General features: G+C 43.9%; 2 protein-coding genes across 2 annotated transcripts; both read left to right on the top strand.

Moving 5' to 3' along the window:
• The first annotated feature begins 8,715 nt into the window (after window positions 1-8,715).
• Window positions 8,716-11,823, top strand: LOC113729303 (uncharacterized). Its single transcript, XM_072077802.1, has 2 exons — window positions 8,716-9,051; window positions 9,145-11,823. Exons 1-2 carry the CDS (start codon window positions 8,716-8,718, stop codon window positions 11,821-11,823), a joined length of 3,015 nt encoding a protein of 1,004 aa, XP_071933903.1.
• A 1,875-nt stretch (window positions 11,824-13,698) lies between these two features.
• Window positions 13,699-14,178, top strand: LOC140036408 (uncharacterized). The gene has a single exon (XM_072077801.1). The coding sequence runs from the start codon at window positions 13,699-13,701 to the stop codon at window positions 14,176-14,178; it is 480 nt and encodes a 159-aa protein (XP_071933902.1).
• Window positions 14,179-19,937: the final 5,759 nt, after the last annotated feature.

Below are 19,937 nucleotides of genomic sequence, written 5' to 3'. Positions count from 1 at the left end.
GGTAATGATCTGAGTTCCAAGCCCATGTGAACTTAACATAAGTTGCAAGAGTCTGATCAATCAAACAACATTTATTATAAATTATGATTCTATTCTTTCCTTATTATGTGTTTCTAAGCAAGTAAATCTAAGTTGCAAACATCAACTAAGGAGTAAAAATAACAATAAAAAATTCTTAGCGTTTTAGAACTCCTATCTAATCTTGCAAGTGAAATTATCTATTAATTGAGTGTTATTACCTTGGCTAGTTATGATACGATTTCCTAATGCAGGTGAAATGTACTCTTATAGTAAATCATATATACTCTTGTGGTTTTGAAATTAGTTACAATTTCATGTCTTCTATGAAATTATAAGAAATAAAACAACAAAACCATAAAGGTTTATCTCTACTCTCATGAATGTACGCCTTAGGATTTGTACTTTTTTGAACTAATATTAAATTTCAATTTTAATTGCAATAGTAACACCTTGAAATTGTCACAATTAATGGCTAGTTAATCTTGATTAGATAAGCAAAAGTGTTAAAAAACTTGTTCAAGAAATAAGCTCAAATAACCATGAAAACCTCACATAACAATCATAAATAGTTCGTCCATCTCTTAGGAAAAACTACTAGCAAAACATAAAGTAAAGAGAAACAAAAACCAAACTTGTATTAGAACAAAACCTAAGATTCAATACAAAAAATCAAGTGATAGGAGAAAAGTCACACTTATCACATGAGTTTCAAACTCTTCATATTCATCCTTAATCTCCACCTTCATTTAGCTAGATACAAAAGATTGGATAACTACATAAAACTACCCTAAGCTAATGAACTAGAAATTCTAGAGGACTGCATTTTATGTAGTTTCCTAGCCTTCCAAAATTTTTTCAAACTAAAAGAACAAGCCCCTATTATTAGAAAAAATTCCAAACTCCTTGTATCTTCTCCAACATGAACATTACTTTCAAAAGGTCAAAAGTTGTGGCTCCATGGAATCTTTAAGTTTGAAATGACCAAAAGTGTCTTTGAGTTTGCTTGAACATATTCATCTAGCCACTAAGATGTCCCATCAAATTTACAACCAAAACCAAGCAAGGATGGGCCAAGACTATGGCTTGCAAAAATATCCAAAACCCAACAACCCGCCCAACCCACCTACTAATTTGAGAGGTTGGGTTGGATCTATTGGATGTTGGGTTAGTTGGGTATTGGGTGAAAAAAACCCCAAATGAATTCTGTATGATTTGGATTTTTAGTTGGGTACTCTAACCCAACTTTTATCCATATATCAAAAGAAAAAACAAACTCAAAAACATTGTATGCGGCAGCATTGATTTGGTCATGCTGCCAAATCGCAACCAAATCAATACTACTACTGTACTAGTACTCTTGCACATTGACTTCAAATAGTATCTTCCCTTTTTATTTTTGCTGAATGTCAAAAAAAAATAGTATGATGACCATAGGAGCATAAGGTAAAATGAGAAACATAACACATAATCAGAAAAAAAAAAGAAACCCATAATTGACTTGTTCCATTTGGCGTAGTTTTTTCTTTTCTTCTTCTTCTTTTTTTTGATACAACATTTGGACCAGATAGTTCACTATATGATTTATTTGGTTAAAGTGTGATTTATTTGTTTCACGAGTTTCCTTTTTTCTAGATACTTACTGTGGAAGCACGAGATTGGATTCCCGAGAAAGTTGAGATTGGCAAGTTCTGGATCGAAACTCCTACACAAAACAAGAACAAAGACAGAACTAGCTCTCCAATTTGACTCCAATGCCTAAGTTAGCAAAGGTAGGAGCTCAGTAATAAATAAACGAGATGGAATAATTGTGTTATCTGTTACCTTAAGGGATCTTTAAATGGGGGTATTTTTAGTGAAGTCATAAGTGGATTATTGGACTTCGGGCTGCTTTAATGAGGTAGGGTGCGGAAGTAGGATGGTTGTAAACCTAGTTACGCAACCACATAGGCTTACAAAAGTCTGTCAAGGAGTAGAAGGTAATGTAAATCACTTCATGTTGACCACATGCTCTGCTCGTAAGACCTTCCAAGTTGTACGAACACAATTTTGCTTAGTAGGTAGTCCTCGAAAAAGAGAGAATCCCTAGGAGGAGATCTCGGGTGCCTCATCTGCCCCTCCCAACTCGAGAAGTCCCCGAGATGTGTATGTCTATCATGGCAGATAGATGATTGATGGGACATCCCACAGACCAAAAAATACGTGATAATTAATGCTGAGCACAAATCTTGATCTTATCATGAATTTCAAGGCAGCGGGTAAGTTAAATAAACCGACCCTTTTGCTTCCCCCCTCTATAAATAAGGAACTTAGTCTCATTCTCTATTCCTTTCCTTTTAAGCATACTTGGTTGATTTTTTATTCCCGCAATGATATGATTCTCACATGATTTTCTAGTCAATTTCAGCAACATTTCTCGAAACTACGCATGGATTTTCCTATCCTTTAAAGTAAATCCAAGTAAGTAATCCAATATGGTATGTAGAATACAATGCCACCCACAAATTTTTGAAGAAGAAACGAGCATTGTAAGGGGGGATTTGAGTGATCGAGCCAAGTCGAGCCATGCTCAAGGAGTCTCCGAAGAACGAGGGGGGTCACAAGAGGAGATTTTAGGGTCCCGACCGAGACCATCATCTATGAGTTTGCTGAACCTCCTGCCATACCCAATCTTCTCAAAATCTAACTGAATTTGACTTTGGGTAGCTTTTGGACTTCAAAAGTTATGTGTCACGCCCCATTTTTAAATGAAAAAATAACGAGTTTATAAAAATGAATTTTTGATTGAAAAAATGAGTTTTGATTTATTTTGTTTAAAAAAATGAATTTTTGATTTTTAGAAAATAAATAAAGAAAATGGGCCTAGAATGGGACTAGAAAGTGCGACGATTTTGGCCCAAATTAAAAGTTTAAAAAGGGTTTTTAAAGGAAAAATAGGAGTTGTCACTTGGTATTGAGTTAAGGTGTACCAAATCACCTAAAATGAATTTTTAAAGAAAAAGTAGAGAAAACCATTTTTAAACAACTCCAAATCTATGAAAATCAAGAAAAAAGAGCTCGGGAGTCACGGTTGAAGAAAGGGAAGGCAAGGATAAAATCCAAAGCACCCTTTCAACCTAACCAAGGCTAGTTGCGCGATTTAGTCAAAAATTTTTCTATTTTAACCTAAAAATTTATTACATTTGGATGTCACTATATGAATGCAAACTTAGACCTAATGTATATCGAAAGGGTCAATATGTCTCTTCGAGGCTTGGTTGGTGCAAATCGCATTAATTGCGACGCCCAAACGTGATTCTTTGAAAAGGTCATGAATATGCAACAATGAGACTTGAAAAAATGAAAAAAATTTTATAATATACAAATATACGTGGCCTAAGGGAATGCATCATAATGGGTGCGGGGAACTAACACTCGTGACTTTCATTTTTCCCTTTAATAGAAGGAATACGAGCGTGCTAAGACTAGAAAGCCATACTTGTCCATATCTCATATTCGAGAGGTATTCTCCTATCTAGTCAAGCAAATGATCTAACCTAGTTCTAATTTTCTTAAATGAAATGCAAGTCTAATATCATGTTTTTACACACAGGGGTAAGGGATGTACATATAGGGGAAATATGGGATAAGGGATATACATATAAGGGAATATGGGATGAGGGATATACGTATAAGGAGGAAATGTCATGCAAAATGATAAAAACCTAAAAAGTGAAAAATATGCATGAAAATGTAGTGATTGTGTCACACAAAGATGGTCTAACACGTGAACGGTCCCTAAGGGTCTAACATTGGATTAGCTCACGTCTATAAGTTCTCACTAGCATTGAACTAGCGAGAAATCGGCACAAAGGGCCACAACTAGCATTGGACTAGTGTAGAATCGAAAAAAATATGCCACAACTAGCGTTGGACTAGTATGGTGACTTCATGCATTTATTACAATCAAATAAATCATATAAAACATAATAAAGCAAATAAACACATAAATCACATAAAACACATAGCACATAAGCATGGTATCTAGATGCAAGGCCCTAAGAAAGCGAGTAACACGTAACACACAAGCGTGCAAAACACATAAAACAAATAAAGTAAATAAAACCCTAACTATTACATTTGGGGGCCCTAACTATAATCTAAAGGGGGGAAGGAATAAAACAAAATAAAATATCTAACTATTACATCTTGACATTTAAATGCCTCTCAAATGACCAAAATTAAATTAAGATAAATATACAAAATTAAAATAAGTAAAGTGAATAAAGAAATAACTGAAATAATAAAAAACATTCAAACAAGCATGCAATTTCGCACGTAAAATCACATAGTAGCACATAGGATCAAGTAAAATCAAAATAAAGGAGTAGAGTGTACCTCCCTTGAATTAAAACATGAAATCATCCCACCCCAAAACAAAGAAAAGGGTCAAGGTATCACTTTAATTAACAAATAATTATAAAAGATGAGAATAAACATGAAATTGAATCAATCAAAGCATTCAAATAAAAGTAAACAACCCATATTCAACAAATTAAAACAAATAAGGACCCAATTGAAAGAATTAAAGAAGTTTAAGGGATCAAATTATTATTATTACAAATGTTAGGGTCTAAATAAGAATAAAAATGAAATTAAGGGCTTAAGATGATACCTATCAAAACCAAATGATAAAATTCACAAAAATAAATCAAAACCCCTCTCACTAAACCCCAAACAAAATATTACCCAAGTCTAAACTATTTTTACAAAATTCAAACAAAGAAAAATTAAGTAATAATATTTAACTCCAACTATCCTAAATTCCAGCATTAATCTACCCAATGAACCACTAAAACATGGAAAAAAGAAATGAAGTCAAAAAAGGGTAAAATTGGTTCAATTTGAAAAGTTTTTGAGCCATAACATAAATAGATAAAAAATTTAAGGGGTTAAAGTGTAATTTTCAGAACTTATTCATGCATGCTTCGCTGAAGCTTTCTTCCTCATTGCTGGTTTTTGGGTTCTGCAGTTTCATGGATTTACAGTACTCGTTCTTTGTTAAACACAACTTGGGTCTCAACCCCACATCAACTTTTGATTTTGGAGCAACGAAGCACAACAAATCAACACCCCAACAAGTAACAAAATGCAGTCACAGGAATGCAATCTTCTTAGCAGCTTATTGAACACAAATATTCGAGCAAACTCAAACGGAATCCATGAACTTATTTTACAAACTCAAGGTAATTTGCCCACAGAAAGAGGAAAATGAAAGAAAGAAACAACACTATTGAACCAGCATAAAAAAACAGCAAGTGATCAAATTGAAAGCGAAACAACAACTTTTCTTCATACGCTTGGAGAACTGGAAACTAATATGATGAAACAATCACAAACCAAATGATAAACTTCAATGCTAACAAATGCAAATGAGTGTGGAGCTTGTGAGTTGCTGTGTAACAACTTTATAAGCTGCGAACTTCATGAGTTGCGAACCGTGCAGCATTTTGACAAAAAAATGGTTCCAGCTAACATGGAACTCTCTGTTTCATGCAACAAGAGAGAAAACCTTGAGGCACGAGGGACAGACTTAAGACATTACAAGCAGAATGCAAGCAAGGAGAACAAGAAGGACAGAAATGTGGACATGCAAGTAACCAACAAAGAAATGGAAAAACACATCAGGGCATGACTCACATTCATCAAAGAGAATCTCAATATCCGACCAGTTATTCAAAGAAAAGCATGCAACGGAGGGAACCCATGAAATGGAAGAAACAAACAAGAGAAAACAGTGCATAAGAACTAGCGAATGAATTGCTGTCTATTTTCACAAGAAACCCACAGATTCGAAAGACAGATTTAAGCAAAACTTCCTTCTTCTAGAAAAAACTTTAACTGGACGCTTTCTAGACTTAAACAACCACAACCATGACAGTTAACAGGGGAAAGACAGGGATAAGCTTAACCATTGAGAGGAAACGCAAAATTTTCTGATACATCATAGGTTTAGGCTTGGTTTTCAAAGTTTTAAACAAAATGCAACTTATTTCACCATGACCAGGCCAATCAACTAGCTCCCAGTCTCTTGTCAATAGCCAAACTCAACCACAACGCAAGGGAGTCAAGTGATGAAATAATCGAGCAGCAAGAAAACATCACTCAGAATCCAACAGTGGCATGATGAAAGAAAAAACTAAGGATTTACGCCTGCTGGTATTCTAATTAAGAGAGAAAAGAGTTTACTGTTGCGTCACAATTTGATCTGGACGTGCAAGATCCTCCAGCAGTCGAACAAACTAAAGGAAAAACCTCTTTTGAGTAGACCCAGAAAAGACCGGAACTTTCGAGCTTCTGAGTTTGAGCCTCGATTTGGATACCTTCCTGGTAGTATTTCAGAAAAATCCCTGAACAAAAATTCTTCCCCTCATGTTGTAGATATCCCAGATTGCTCAAACCGCCCAAAAAGAGATCGATTTGATTGGAAAAATTGTAGCCCAATATAGCAGACAATCAGCCTGATCCAAAAAAGGATTTCTGCAAAATTTTCTTTCTTCCTCCCGTTCTCTCTTTCTTCGTTTTCTTTTGCCGTTTTCCTGTTCTAATCTTCCCCCAGATCTCCTCTCCTGCTCCCTTTTCAGTTTTTCCTTCTTTTTTTTCAAAACTCTCTCTTTCTCTCTCGGTTTCTTTTCCCCTCCTAGTTCTTTCCTCTCCTCCCTCGCTTGTCTCTTTCCCTTGCTTGCCTTCCGAAGCTCTCACCCAGCTCCTCTCTCTCAATCCCTCTTTTCCTTGCTCCAGCCGAAAACCCTTTTCTCCTCTTTTCCTCGGTTCCCTCTTTTTCCTTTGCTTGGTTCCCGAAGCTTCCCTCTCTCGGCTCTTTCTTTTTCCTTCTTTCTTTTTCTCTCAAACCTCAGCCCATAGATTCCTCTCTTTTTTCCAGTCTTTTTTTCTGGTTTCCCTTGCTGCCTTTTCTTCAAACCCGTAGCCTCTTCCTTTTTGCTTGCCTTTCCTTTTCTTCCTTTTTTTTCGTAGCTAGTTTTTTCTTTTTTTCCAGCCGCCCCTTGCCCCCTTTTCTTATTTTTCTCTCAAATTTCCTTAGGCCTCCATGTCTCCTAACACCTCACCTTCTAGGTGTTATGTTGTCAAAGAAATAAAGAGACACTTGTCCCTATTGCATGTGCCCCACTTGGCCCTATTGCATGTGTGTCATCTATTATTTTTGTTTTGTATTTTTCTTTCTTTTCAAAAACCAATTTATGATAAATAAATACTAATTTCTAATTACCTTATAAAATGTCATTTTATTTAGCAAAAATTGAGTTTGAAAAAGATAAAAATGGATTTATTAAGAATTTTCTTTTTCTCAAAATTTAGTGTAAAAAATGTTTTAAAAAGAAAAGAAAATGATGAATCTAAATGCATGTACCAAAATAAAAACAAACACCAATTACTATTTTGCCACCTTAAATCAATTAAAATAAAATAATAAAAAATGAAAACAAAAATAAATAATAATAATAATAATAAATAATAATAAAATAAAAATAAAAATAAAAGAATAAAGCTAAAATTGAATTAAATAAACAAATAAAACAAAAATTGTATTAAATAAATGAAATTTTGGTGTCTACATTATGTTTCACGACAAAATGTCCAAAATATATTGGACCACTATCTTGGCCTCCTAGTTTGTAAGCAATGGTCCTCTAGAGAGGCGTGGAGCTTGCTGACCTCCCACTGACTATGTAGTGATCTATCATGAACATGTGAAGATCGGGTTGAGACTTCTCTTGATGAGGTTCTTCCGTGCGAATCTCTTTTACTGGAGGGTCCAAATCACCTAGTTGGTACTGAATGCCGTCCGCATCCTTATAAGTTTTGAGATGATGTGTAAGCACCTTGAGATAGAAGTCTTGATCGGTTTATTTTGGAGGTTCTACACCATCATGTGCAAAATTCAGGACAATTGATGGTTTTACTTCGGCACCCATCCTCTTATGAGACCCTTGGTAGTGCTTCGACCTCAATAAAGCACTAGAAGTATGGATTTTTCTATATTTCTACTCGGTTCTTTTCTAAAGGATTTTGGAGGCTAGGTGAGGAGGGTATTTCCAACTCGGATAGCGCTGGGGGTCCCGTCCTGAAGTACTTCGGTTCCGACCGCCTCGGCCTATCATCATCGGGAATTGACTTCGGCCCAATTACCGCCTTGGCCAAGGCTTTCCCTCATAAAGCCGAAGTGAAGTATAATGACCTGACAACCGGAGTTATGGAACATGACCTTTGACACCTCTGATAAAGCTGCTCTGACATACGCCGCCTGACACACGACTGTTCCGGCGCACCTTTCCGCAGAGCCCATCAAATCACCTTGATGCGCTGACCCTGCCAGATCTCTAGGGACCAGTGCAAGCAGTCCCTCTTTCCTGTCCATCCTCTATAAATACTCAAGACTTCTACAGAGAAGGGGGATGACCAATTTCCTGGTAAAAATCATATACTGATCCTCTCTATATTAAATTATTTTCCCAATCCCGAACTAACTTAAGATTTGGAGTTCTACCGGGGGATTCAGCCCCTTTCGTAACCTAAGCAGGTGATCCAAACCGATGTGACCTCTTCAACTGGAGCACTACCAGTTCACGGTTCACTCTAGCCGGTCCGAATTCACCACTTCAATTGGCGCCGTCTGTGGGAACGCGAAAACATCAGAGAATGAAGCCTACGCGTTCTAGGAGCAGGAAAGCTCTCACTATTGGGGTTGAGCAAAGTAATGCGGCTCAGCAAGAAGATATTTCTGAAGGGCAGGAGTCCCCAAGGACCCAGCCCGCAAACGAAGAAGCCATAACCCGTATGGCCGAGTTTGTGACCGAGAACCCTAACATTTTCGAGGAGTTAGGGAGGTATCTTAAGAGACAAGGCAAGCAAAATGCCGAGTCCTCTAAAAGGAAGTCGGTTGGATCTCCTGAAGGTTCGTCCGAAGAAGAATCCGACGGGAGACGCTTGAGCCGTAGTGCTTCGAAGAAAGCATTCTCCAAGGCCACTTCTAAGGTAACCTCCCTGACCAGGTCTTTGTCAAGAGGGCTCTTGGGCCGACGACCTGAGGAATCTCGACCCATGGAGAGAGTTGGGGTGGATTACTAGAGGGCTCCACCCTTCACGGATGACATCAACGAGAAGAGGCTTCCTCCCAATTTCAAACTTCCCTCGATACCATCTTACGACGGCCGAGGAGATCCTGAAGACCACATTCATGCTTTCATTTCGGCCTTCCGCCTATATTGCATCCCTGACCCCGTCATATGCCGAGCTTTCCCAATATTCCTCCAGGGGACAGCCCGAAAATGGTTCTGGGGTTTAGAACTTAGGAGCATTTCAACCCTGGGGGAATTAGTGGAGAAATTTCTTCACCGGTTCGTCTCCTCCCGGCCTACGACCAGAACCTCGGCTTATCTGTTGAATATGCAACAGAACCCGGGAGAATCACTTCGGTCGTACGTCCAGAGGTTCCACGAAGAAAGCGTACAGATACCTAACCCTAATGAGCAGGTCACCATTGCTGCTTTCACCCATGGGCTCGTTGTCGGGGTATTCAATACGGGGATCCACAAGAAATATCCCCACTCACTCCACGAATTGTGGTTGAAGGTCGAGAAGGGCATCCAGACCGAGGACCTCAACCGCATGAAGAAGGAGGTCCAAACTGCTCGTCCGAAGGTAGACCCCAGAAAGGGGAAAGATCTTGGCCGAAGTGAAGTGGGGTCAGGGAGTGCCTTCCAAAGTCCTGACCGAGACCGCCGTAGCATTTTCGACAGGATTTCCAAGGGGAAGCCACCCATCCCTGAGTCCGAGTTAATCCCCCTGAACACCACCCGATCCCGGGTGTTGTCCGTAATGGAGCAGAACAACCTCGGAAAGGCCCCTCCCAAAATGTTCGGCAGCAGGGATAAGAGGAACTCGAACCTCTACAGTCTGTATCACCGGGATATCGGGCATGAAACCGAGAACTGCAACGACCTCAAAAGGGAGATCGAGAACCTCATCAGACAGGGACACCTGAAGCAGTTTATCCGCCGAGGTGGAGGTCAACCTCGTAATGAGCCTCGACGTGACAACCGGGGTGATCAATGCCGAGACGAAAGGCGGACGTCGAGAAACAGTTGTAGGCCCCCGAAGGATCCTAGGGAGACGAAAAGGCTTCCCCGAGACGGATCTTCGGGTCACGAATTAGGATATAGATCCAACATAGCCGGGGTCATCAATACAATCGCCGGAGGTCCAACGGGAGGAGATAGTCAGAACTCCCGGAAGAGTACCTACAGGCAAGCCAACCCGGATCAGACCGAATCAAGCTCTCGCCTATCCGAGGTGATCTCTTATGGACCCGGCGATCCTGTCCCAGCAGCCTCCAGCAGTCACGAGGCTTTGGTGATTGAAGTGCTCACCAACAATTATATCGTGAAGAAAGTCGACATTGACCCGGGAAGTTCGGTGGACGTCATGTACCTCCGCACGTTTGATAACCTCAAACTGGCCAGGGAAAGCATGACCCCGGTAAGAACCCCCCTGGTAGGGTTCGGGGGGCACGTTGTGCATCCCGAATGGGTGATAACGTTGACAGTGACTGTGGGGCATCATCTCCGGTGTCGAACCATCCCAGTCAACTTCGTGGTGGTTAAAGCTGACTCCCCGTACAACCTACTCCTGGACCGACCTACGCTCAACGCTCTGCGAGCGGTATACTCTACATACCACTTGAGTTTTAAGTTTCCAACCCCCGCAGGGGTCGCCGAAGTAAGCAGCGATGTCTGCGCTGCCCGAAAATGCTACCTCGCCACTTTGCAAGCGGCCTCTCCAATGACCTCTGATAGAAGGTCCGAGAAGAGGTCAGACATCCTGTCGATAGATTGCCTCGACCCTCAGCAAGCTGAGAAGTTCCCGAGGCTGGAGACGGGGGACGAGATGAAAGAAGTCTCCTTGAGTCCCACAAAACCAAATCAGATCGTCCGCATCGGTATCCGTCTGCCTGGCCCAATTAAGAAAGGGATGGTGGATCTCCTCAGAGAATACCGTGACGTCTTCGCCTGGGCCGCAGATGAGGCCCATGGAGTCCCGCATCACCTCATGATACATGAGCTGAATGTCGATCCCCAAGCCCGCCCAGTCAAACAGAAAAGAAGGCACATCGGCCCTAAGCGCAGCCGAGCTGTGGGAGAAGAAGTGGACAAGCTCCTACCCGCAAAGATAATCCGGGAGGTCCAGTATCCGATCTGGTTATCCAACCCGGTCATGGTCAAGAAGGACGCGGGGGCTTGGAGGATGTGCGTCGACTTCACCGATCTCAATAAGACCTGCCCCAAAGACTACTACCCATTGCCCAAGGTCGACACCTTGGTGGACTCGGCGATGGGTTATGAGGTCCTCTGTTTCCTTGATGTCTTCAAGGGGTATCACCAGATCGGAATGAGTCCAGAGGACCAGGAGAAGACAACTTTCTACACTGACCGAGGCACATACTGCTACACCACCATGCCCTTCGGGCTGAAGAATGCCGGGGCAATGTATCAACGCCTGGTCAACCAGGCTTTCAAGTCCCAGATCGGGCGAAATATCGAAGCCTACGTGGATGACGTCCTCCTTAAGAGTCAAACGACCTCCACTTTCCTTTCCGACCTGAGGGAAGTCCTTGAGATCCTCCGGAAAATCCGGATGATGCTAAACCCCAAAAAATGTATCTTTGGGGTCACCTCGGGAAAATTTTTGGGCTACCTCGTCTCCCGACGAGGTATAGAGGCAAATCCTGATAAGGTGAGAGCGATCTAGGAGATGTCTCCACCTCGGTGTATTCGCGACGTGCAGAGGCTTACGAGGCGGTTGGCAGCCCTGAACCGGTTTCTGTCACAGTCAGCCTCCAAGGCATTACCCTTCTTCAAGATTCTCAAGAAGGCCGACAGCTTCTCCTGGACTGCGAAATGTCAACAGGCCTTTGAGCAACTAAAAGGATACCTTCATCACCTCCCAACACTCACTTCGCCTCGGCCAGGGGACAAGCTGTTCTTGTACCTGTCTGCTGCTGCCGAGGCAGTAAGCGCAGTGCTGATAAGGGAGGAGGGGATACAGATGCCAGTCTATTATGTCAGCCGAGTCCTCCGGGGTCCGGAAACTAGGTATACCCAGGCGAAGAAACTCGTACTGGCTTTGATCCACGCAGCTCGCAGGCTCAAACCCTACTTTTTAGCTCACCACATTTGTCTGAGCACCGACCAACCCCTCAGACAAGTCTTATCCCGGCCAGAGGCTTCCGGGCGCCTCACTAAATGGGCCATCGAATTGGGGGAGTACGACTTGTCTTATGAACCTCGTACAGCAATCAAGGCTCAGGCTCTCGCGGACTTCTTAGCCGAGCTCACTTTTGATGAGGCAAATGAGAATATCTCGGCTAAAACTCCGGCCACGGCCGAACCTCAACGGTGGATCCTGCATGTGGATGGCTCGTCTAACAGCGAGGGTAGTGGAGCAGGTTTGCTCCTCGAAGACCTCCAGGGGGAGGTGTGCTCATATGCCTTAAGGTTTGACTTCGTTGCTTCCAATAACGAAGCCGAATACGAGGCAGTCATTGCTGGACTCCAGCTAGCCCGCAAGCTCGGCGTCGGGCACATCTTGGTTTACAGTAACTCCCAACTCGTTGTGTGCCAGATATTGGGTGAATATGAGGCCAGAGAGGAGGTCATGCATCGCTACCTCTCCAAGGTCCACTAGTTGATCTCACACTTCGAGTCTTTTGAAATTCAAAGGATACCACGATTTCAAAACAAACGAGCTGACGCCCTCTCTCGACTCGCCTCCACCTCATTCTCTGACTTGAACAGGTCGGTACTTGTGGAAGTCTTAGCCGAACCGGGGTACATAGAAGAAGTAGTGTGCCCCGTTTACCCCGGTGACACCTGGATGGGCCCCTTGATCCGATTTCTCAGTCGGGGGGAGCTCCCTGATGACCGAGCTGAATCAAGAAAGCTTCAGCGCAAAGTAGCTAGGTATGCCCTTCGACAAAATCTATTGTACAAAAGGTCCTACCTCGCCCCGTGGCTACGGTGTATCACACCCGAAGAAGGCCAAAGAGTTCTCCAGGATATACACGACGGACTCTGTGGTGCTCACGTCGGCTATAGGATGCTCGTCAAAAAAGTTTTGTTGCTAGGGTATTTCTGGCCCACCATGAGGGTAAATGCCCAAATCCTGGTTCTTAGCTGTCATGCTTGCCAACATCACGTCCCTGAGCACTACCAGCCGACCAACCTCATGATCCCCATCACCTCGCCATGACCGTTTGAACAATGGGGGACTGATATAATCGGCCCATTCCCCAGAGCCCCTGGTAATTATGCCTATGTGGCAGTGGCGGTGGATTACTTCACCAAATGGGTAGAAGCCGAGCCCCTGAAGAGCATCACTGGGGCCGCCGTTCAAAAATTTTTCTGAAAGAACGTGGTTTGCCGCTTCGGCCTGCCTCGGGTGGTGATCTCGGATAACGGCAAGCAGTTCGCTGATAATCCCTTCAAGGCGTGGTGTGAAAACCTTGGAATCAAACAACATTTCACCTCGGTTGGACACCCCCAGGCCAATGGGCAGGCCGAAAATTTTAACCGCACTCTCCTCCATGGCCTCAAAACTAGGCTACATTGAGCCGGATCGTCCTGGATGGAGGAGCTTCCAAGTGTGTTGTGGTCTTACAGGACCACCCCGAGGTCGGCAACACAAGAGACGCCGTTCTCTTTAACCTATGGGTCCGAAGCGGTCGTTCCGGCCGAGTTCATCACGCCGAGCCCAAGAATTGGCGCGTATGCTGTCGAAGTTAATGAAGAAGAGCGGCGGGTTGACCTCGACCTCGCCGAAGAGAAGCGTGACATGGCGGCAGTTAAAGTCGCTATTTACAAAAATATCCTAACTAGTTATTACAATGCCCGAGTAAAACACCTACGGTTCAGTCCGGGAGACCAAGTGCTCCGGAAGAATTCTGTCAGCCGAGCTGAATCTCAGGGAAAACTCAGTCCCAAGTGGGAGGGACCCTACCGTATTGTCGAGTCTAGCCAAAATGGATATTGTAAATTAGCTTACCGGGATGGTTCTCGGGTGCTCCGAACTTGGCACGCTGAGAACCTCAGATTGTATCACCCCTAAAGGGTATGTACTCTATTATTTATTCAACTCATCTGTTATTTCTTCCTTAGAATTATTTCATGCTATTCTAAATAAAAAAATAAGAGGACAGAACGTGTATATTAGCCGAGATTGAATAAAAGAGAAGTGAAAATTGAAAGTCATTGTATTAATGATAAAAACAAGTTACATAGTACCGAGGTCGGGTATGAACCCGTCACCTCGGCGACTTAATAAAAATAAGCCTACCACCTACGCACCCCCTGCCCCGGCTTCCTGGTTGTCCCCGGTTGCCTCAGCCTCGCCGCCTCCGCCATCAGTGCCGTCGTCATCTCCGCCATCACTGCCGTCGTCGTCGCCATGGAGTTCGGCCCCATCCAGATCAAATTCAGACAACCATTTATTGAACTCTTCCTTCACCTCGGCCAGATCTCTTCCAGTCCGGATGCCTTCGGCCATGCGGTCGAACAGTTCCTTGGCATCCTCGTTAAAATTATCCTTGTCGTGAAGGGACTCCAACTGTTCCGGAGTGAGGAAGGGAGCCGCATCATGAACTGCCGAGGTGTATCCGAACATGAAACTCGGCAAGGTGAGCTCGCCAAGATCCTTGAGAAAACCCTCCAATTTTCGGAAGGCCTCCAGCGCTGTGGTCCCAGCTTCTTCAATGGCCGCCTTAGTTGACTCTTCCTCCTGAGCCCTTCTATCTTTTTCTTCGGCAAGGGCAGTCATCAAGGAGTTCTTGGTAGCCTCGGCCTGTTCTCGCGCTGCCTCGGCCTTATCACGTTCCTGCTCGGTCGCTTTCAGCTTCTCCTCCAGCTCGGCAACCTTCTTCTCCAGCTCAGACGAAGGTTGATAGTTTTTGACCAGCCTAGTATAGTGTTGAGTCAGTTCGGCGAGGAAAGCTGTGGTGGAAGCCCAGGAGACGGAGGCACTTTGCATCAGTTCGCCTGGAGTGAGCTTCCTGGCATAGGTGTTATCCCTGGGCAGAACTGAATGGATCAGAAGCTCCTGAGCGACCAAGGGATTCTGGCAGCGGTCGTTCACGTTGAGCTCCCACTCCGGACACCATTGAGCGCCGGAGTGCCTTTTATCCTCCCCGGCTTCTTGTGAGGGCACGTTGTGAAGATTGAAAAGGGAGGACCCCGTCACTGAAACTACGGGAAACGCTGTTGTCCCTCTGCCCCGGGGTGGAGAAGTTATGGTTACCCCTCTGATGGGCACCCCAACTGGAATGGCCGAAGTGCGGCCCACCCCGGCTGGAATTGTCGAAGTGCGGGAGCCCTCCCCGGTGATTATCACGGGAGACCTCCGGCTCGTCGTGGCCGTAGTGGTTTGAGCCGGGGTCTTCTTCTTCTTCGGCCGAGTGGACGGTTCGGCCGGGTCCTTACGCTTGAATGACCTCTTGTTTACCCCGGAAGCCCCCGCGGTGATCAGGTCGGAAACTTTCGTCACTACGAAGTATAAAGGGAAAGTTAGTTAGAATCAAGGAAAAATAAACAAAGTAAGGAGTAAGGAAGTACAATGTTTTTCAAGCCTATTAGAATAGAATGGCGGACAATCCGGGCTGATGAGAGCTCGGCTGATACCGCCGTCAACAAGAACTGCCTCGAAAAAATCCCAACAGTTGATCCAGAGGCCCGACTCCGTCAGCTTTCTGAAGTTGCCCTCCTCCAATTTACCCGGAGAGGTCTCTTTGACCGGGGTAGGGGGCCTCCACCAGAACCCTCTAGGGAAGTCATCAGCCGGGACAAAAATGAAGTTCCTCTTCCACTTCTTGATGGAAGAGGGTGCATCTACCACTAACTTCGGGACCTTGTTCCCGAAGTAGTACCATCCCTTTTCAGTCCTACTATTCTTGAGTGAGTAGCAGCGACGGAAGAGGTTGACTGTGGGAGTTATCTCCTGATGTCGGCACAACATTTGGAAGCCGACCAGGACCCGGATCGCATTAGGGGTGAGCTGAGTGATTCTCACTCCCCAATATCTCAGACAGTCCCGGAGAAACCTCGTGGTCGGCATCCTTAGCCCGGCCTCCAACTGGTCGAGGTATATGGCCACTCTACCTCGGGGAGGGAGCTCGGCTGACTGGTCCGGCCGAGGGGGATAGATGCTGTAGTCCCTCCTCCAGGGATACTGGCGGACCACCTCGGCAATTACGGCTCGATTCATTACGCTGCCGAACATAAGGACTATGCCGTAGTCAATAGCCGCCAAGTTCGGAGGGATGGCTGGTTCTTGCACTCCCACATCCCTAGGAACTTCGTCGCCGAGGTCATCGTTGTAGAGGACCTCCGCTTCGACCTCGGTTTCCTCATTTTTTTCCTGGGGTATCCCGACCTGATGAGACGCTTCGGCCCCCCCTTCCCCTGCCTCAGAAACAGTTCTCTCTTCGGAAGGTTCAGGCCTCTCTGCTTCGGTGAAGTCGGGCCTCACCGTTTCTTTGTGAGTGCGGGCTGTCCTAGCCATTACTAGAGAAAAGAAGAGAGACTTACTTGAAGATGTTGTTTATGAGGTTGCCGAGGTGAAAAGACAAAGAAACGAAGCTTTGGGGTGATTTTGAATTTCTGGTAAAGAGTGAAATGGTAAAAAGGGACCCCTATTTATAGGCTAACAGGGGGAAGGTGAAAAGGCGGAACCTTTGGGGTTCTCGAGGGCACAACCTCTCTCCTCATTAATGAGGACATTGTTCATCTGACCGTTGATTTCACGTCCATCCATGGATTCATCATTAAAGCTAACAGCCGTCCTTTCACTCCTCATCCAGCCCCATCCGTGTGGTCATGACGTGTCCCGACGTTCCGTGTCCTAGACACTTGTCAGCCTCGGGAAATAGCTACCTCGGAATGCCATGACCTCGCCCTTCCCAAGGTTTGGGGGGTTTAGTGAGGAGGGTATTTCCAGCTCGGATAGCGCTGGGGGTCCCGTCCTGAAGTACTTCGGTTCCGACCGCCTCGGCCTATCATCATTGGGAATTGACTTCGGCCCAATTACCGCCTCGGCCAAGGCTTTCCCTCATAAAGCTGAAGTGAAGTATAATGACCTGACAACCGGAGTTGTTGAACATGACCTCTGACACCTCTGATAAAGCTGCTCTGACATGCGCCGCCTGACACACGACTGTTCTGGCGCACCTTTTCGCAGAGCCCATCAAATCACCTTGATGCGCTGACCCTGCCAGATCTCTAGGGACCAGTGCAAGCAGTCCCTCTTTCCTGTCCATCCTCTATAAATACTCAAGGCTTCTATTGAGAAGGGGGATGACCAATTTCCTGGTAAAAATCATATACTGATCCTCTCTATATTAAATTATTTTCCCAATCCCGAACTAACTTAAGCTTCGGAGTTCTACCGGGGGATTCAGCCCCTTTCGTAATCTCAGCAGGTGATCCAGACCGCTGTAACCTCTTCAACTGGAGCACTACCAGTTCACGGTTCACTCTAGCCGGTCCGAATTCACCACTTCACTAGCCAATGTTGATTCCTATCCCGAACCAAGAAATGTGAAGGAGGAATTTTTTAGGAAACTAAATGATTCAAATTTGGTGATTTTTAGCTATTTCTTTCCCAAGATTGTGCTGGCAGACGACGGGATCAGTTAGTCGTATATCAAACCAGGCAGCAAGCCTCATCACTGCAAGAGGCTTGAAAAGAATCATAAATTTTGTTCCTTTAGTCCTTTTTCAAATACTAAGTTCACTAACTGATAAGCCATTTCGATTTTGCATTGAAGAATATAGCCGACATGATCACCTCGGATGAAACCGAGATAGTGAAAAGGAAGAGAAAGACGATGTGAGGCACCTCCAATAAACCCCTCACAAAGATAGCCCGAAGTGAGATCTCGACTCAACTGACTACAATCTCATGGTCCCAGCCATTTATTATTCCCTAGAATACTGTGGTAATGGTGGAATCCAAGTCTGCAACCACGATCCCCGAGAAACCTTCAAACCCATGAAGGAAAAAGGGTTGATGGTGATGCAAGGGGCCCCTTTGCTTTGGTCTAGGAATCCAATTCCTCCAGTGGCCACACGAGCGAAAAATACCATCCATTCTCCTAAGCACTTTTGCCCCAACTAGGAGATAAATATCAATGATCACGCTTCCTTTTCTCAGGTGGTTCGCGACCTATGTCTCGACCCAACTCTACTAAGAGATCGAACATACGCCAAGTAGAGAAGCCCAACCGAGCTCCTCGAAAACTATTTCCTTACCAATGCGGGGGTAAGTCAATAATTTGTCGATCTTCACATTCTATCAAATACCAATTTCTAACTCATTATTGTTTGATGCAGAACGGTGCTTTTATTGCCGAGATAATTTCTCGATACAGCTCGCTATTGGATGAACAGCTCAAACTATTGGAAAAGGTATGAACGGTCAAGGTCAAGACTCAAAAGGCCAAGGACTTTGAGCCCATTAACAAGAATTTGACGGTTCAGCTTCAATCCCTGAAGACTGCTCTTGAAGAAACTTAAACTCAAGAAGTAAATCGAGACCCATAAAGTCAAGCTTCATTTAGCCACTTGGGAGGCTGTAAGCACATCCATTAAATTCGAGCAGTTTCTTGAATATTTGGTGGATATAAACAATCCGGTGTTCTCCTTTGTATGGACTTCGACTATAGGCGAAATTCAATAACTTCACCCTTAGCTCAACACCGAACTCCTTGAAGTCAGCCAACACTATAATCCCAATGATAAGGAGTTGGCTAATCGAATTCTCCAAGAGATGCGTTCAGGACATCATCCTTCCTTCACCATCTGATAGTACAATGAGGGTGCTAATATTGGGCTATCCAAGGAAGAAAGAAAGGAAGAAGCCAAACAAGAGCCGGAGAAGGATACCAGTGAGGGCCATGTCGAAACTGATCCATCTGTAAAAGAAGCTGAGTCTACCCATCCAAAATGACTTTAGAATTCAGATTTTTTTATTGTCTAAACTTGCAACTTTTATCAATGAAAATATTATTCAAGATTGATAAATCGACTCATATTTTTTATTTATCCCATTTTGTTGAAATGCTCTGTATATTCTAATTCTCTCTTGCCCCCATCTTTTTAGCATTATCTCAAAAGGATAAACTAAAAAGAAGTAAATAGTTTAGGAATAGGATTAATCTATTGAATACATTGTTAATACAAGGAAATTTTTTTTTGGATTGTAGGCGAGTAGCATATATCGCTAAATCATAAATTGAACTTTCTGAGATTTGTTGTATGCCATGCCCACAAGACTAATTAATGTGTCATCCCTATAAGCGAATTTATAATAACTAGACGGACTTTTCGAGACAATCTTGTGTAGTCCTTCCTATTTGGAATCAAGCTTCCCCGAAAGATAAGCTCGGCTAACAAAATTTTTGCAAAACATCAAGTCTCCTACATCAAGAAATCTCTCTCTGACTCAACTATTGTAATACCGAGCTACGGTGTTATTGTAGCCTGAGATTCAGATGTATGACAACTCCCATTTTGCTTCAAGAAGATCCAAGTTGACTCGCCTTTACTGGTCATTGACTTCGGCTATATAATTGAGTAAGCATGCACTTGGAATGACAACCTCCGCAGGGTCTATTGCTTCAATTCCATAGGTCAATGAAAATGGCATCTCCTAGGTTGCTGTATCAGGGGTAGTTCAATAAGCCCATAGAACACTCGGTAGTTCAATAACCCAAGATGTTTAAGTCCGAGTTAGACGAGTCTTAAGGTCTTGTAAAATTGTTTGATTCGATTAAGGTTCTGAACTTGACCATTCATTTGAGAATGTCTCACCGAGGT

Source organism: Coffea arabica, chromosome 2e, assembly GCF_036785885.1.
Source record: "Coffea arabica cultivar ET-39 chromosome 2e, Coffea Arabica ET-39 HiFi, whole genome shotgun sequence".
Lineage (NCBI taxonomy): Eukaryota > Viridiplantae > Streptophyta > Magnoliopsida > Gentianales > Rubiaceae > Coffea > Coffea arabica.
This window is presented reverse-complemented; position numbering and strand designations above follow the sequence as displayed.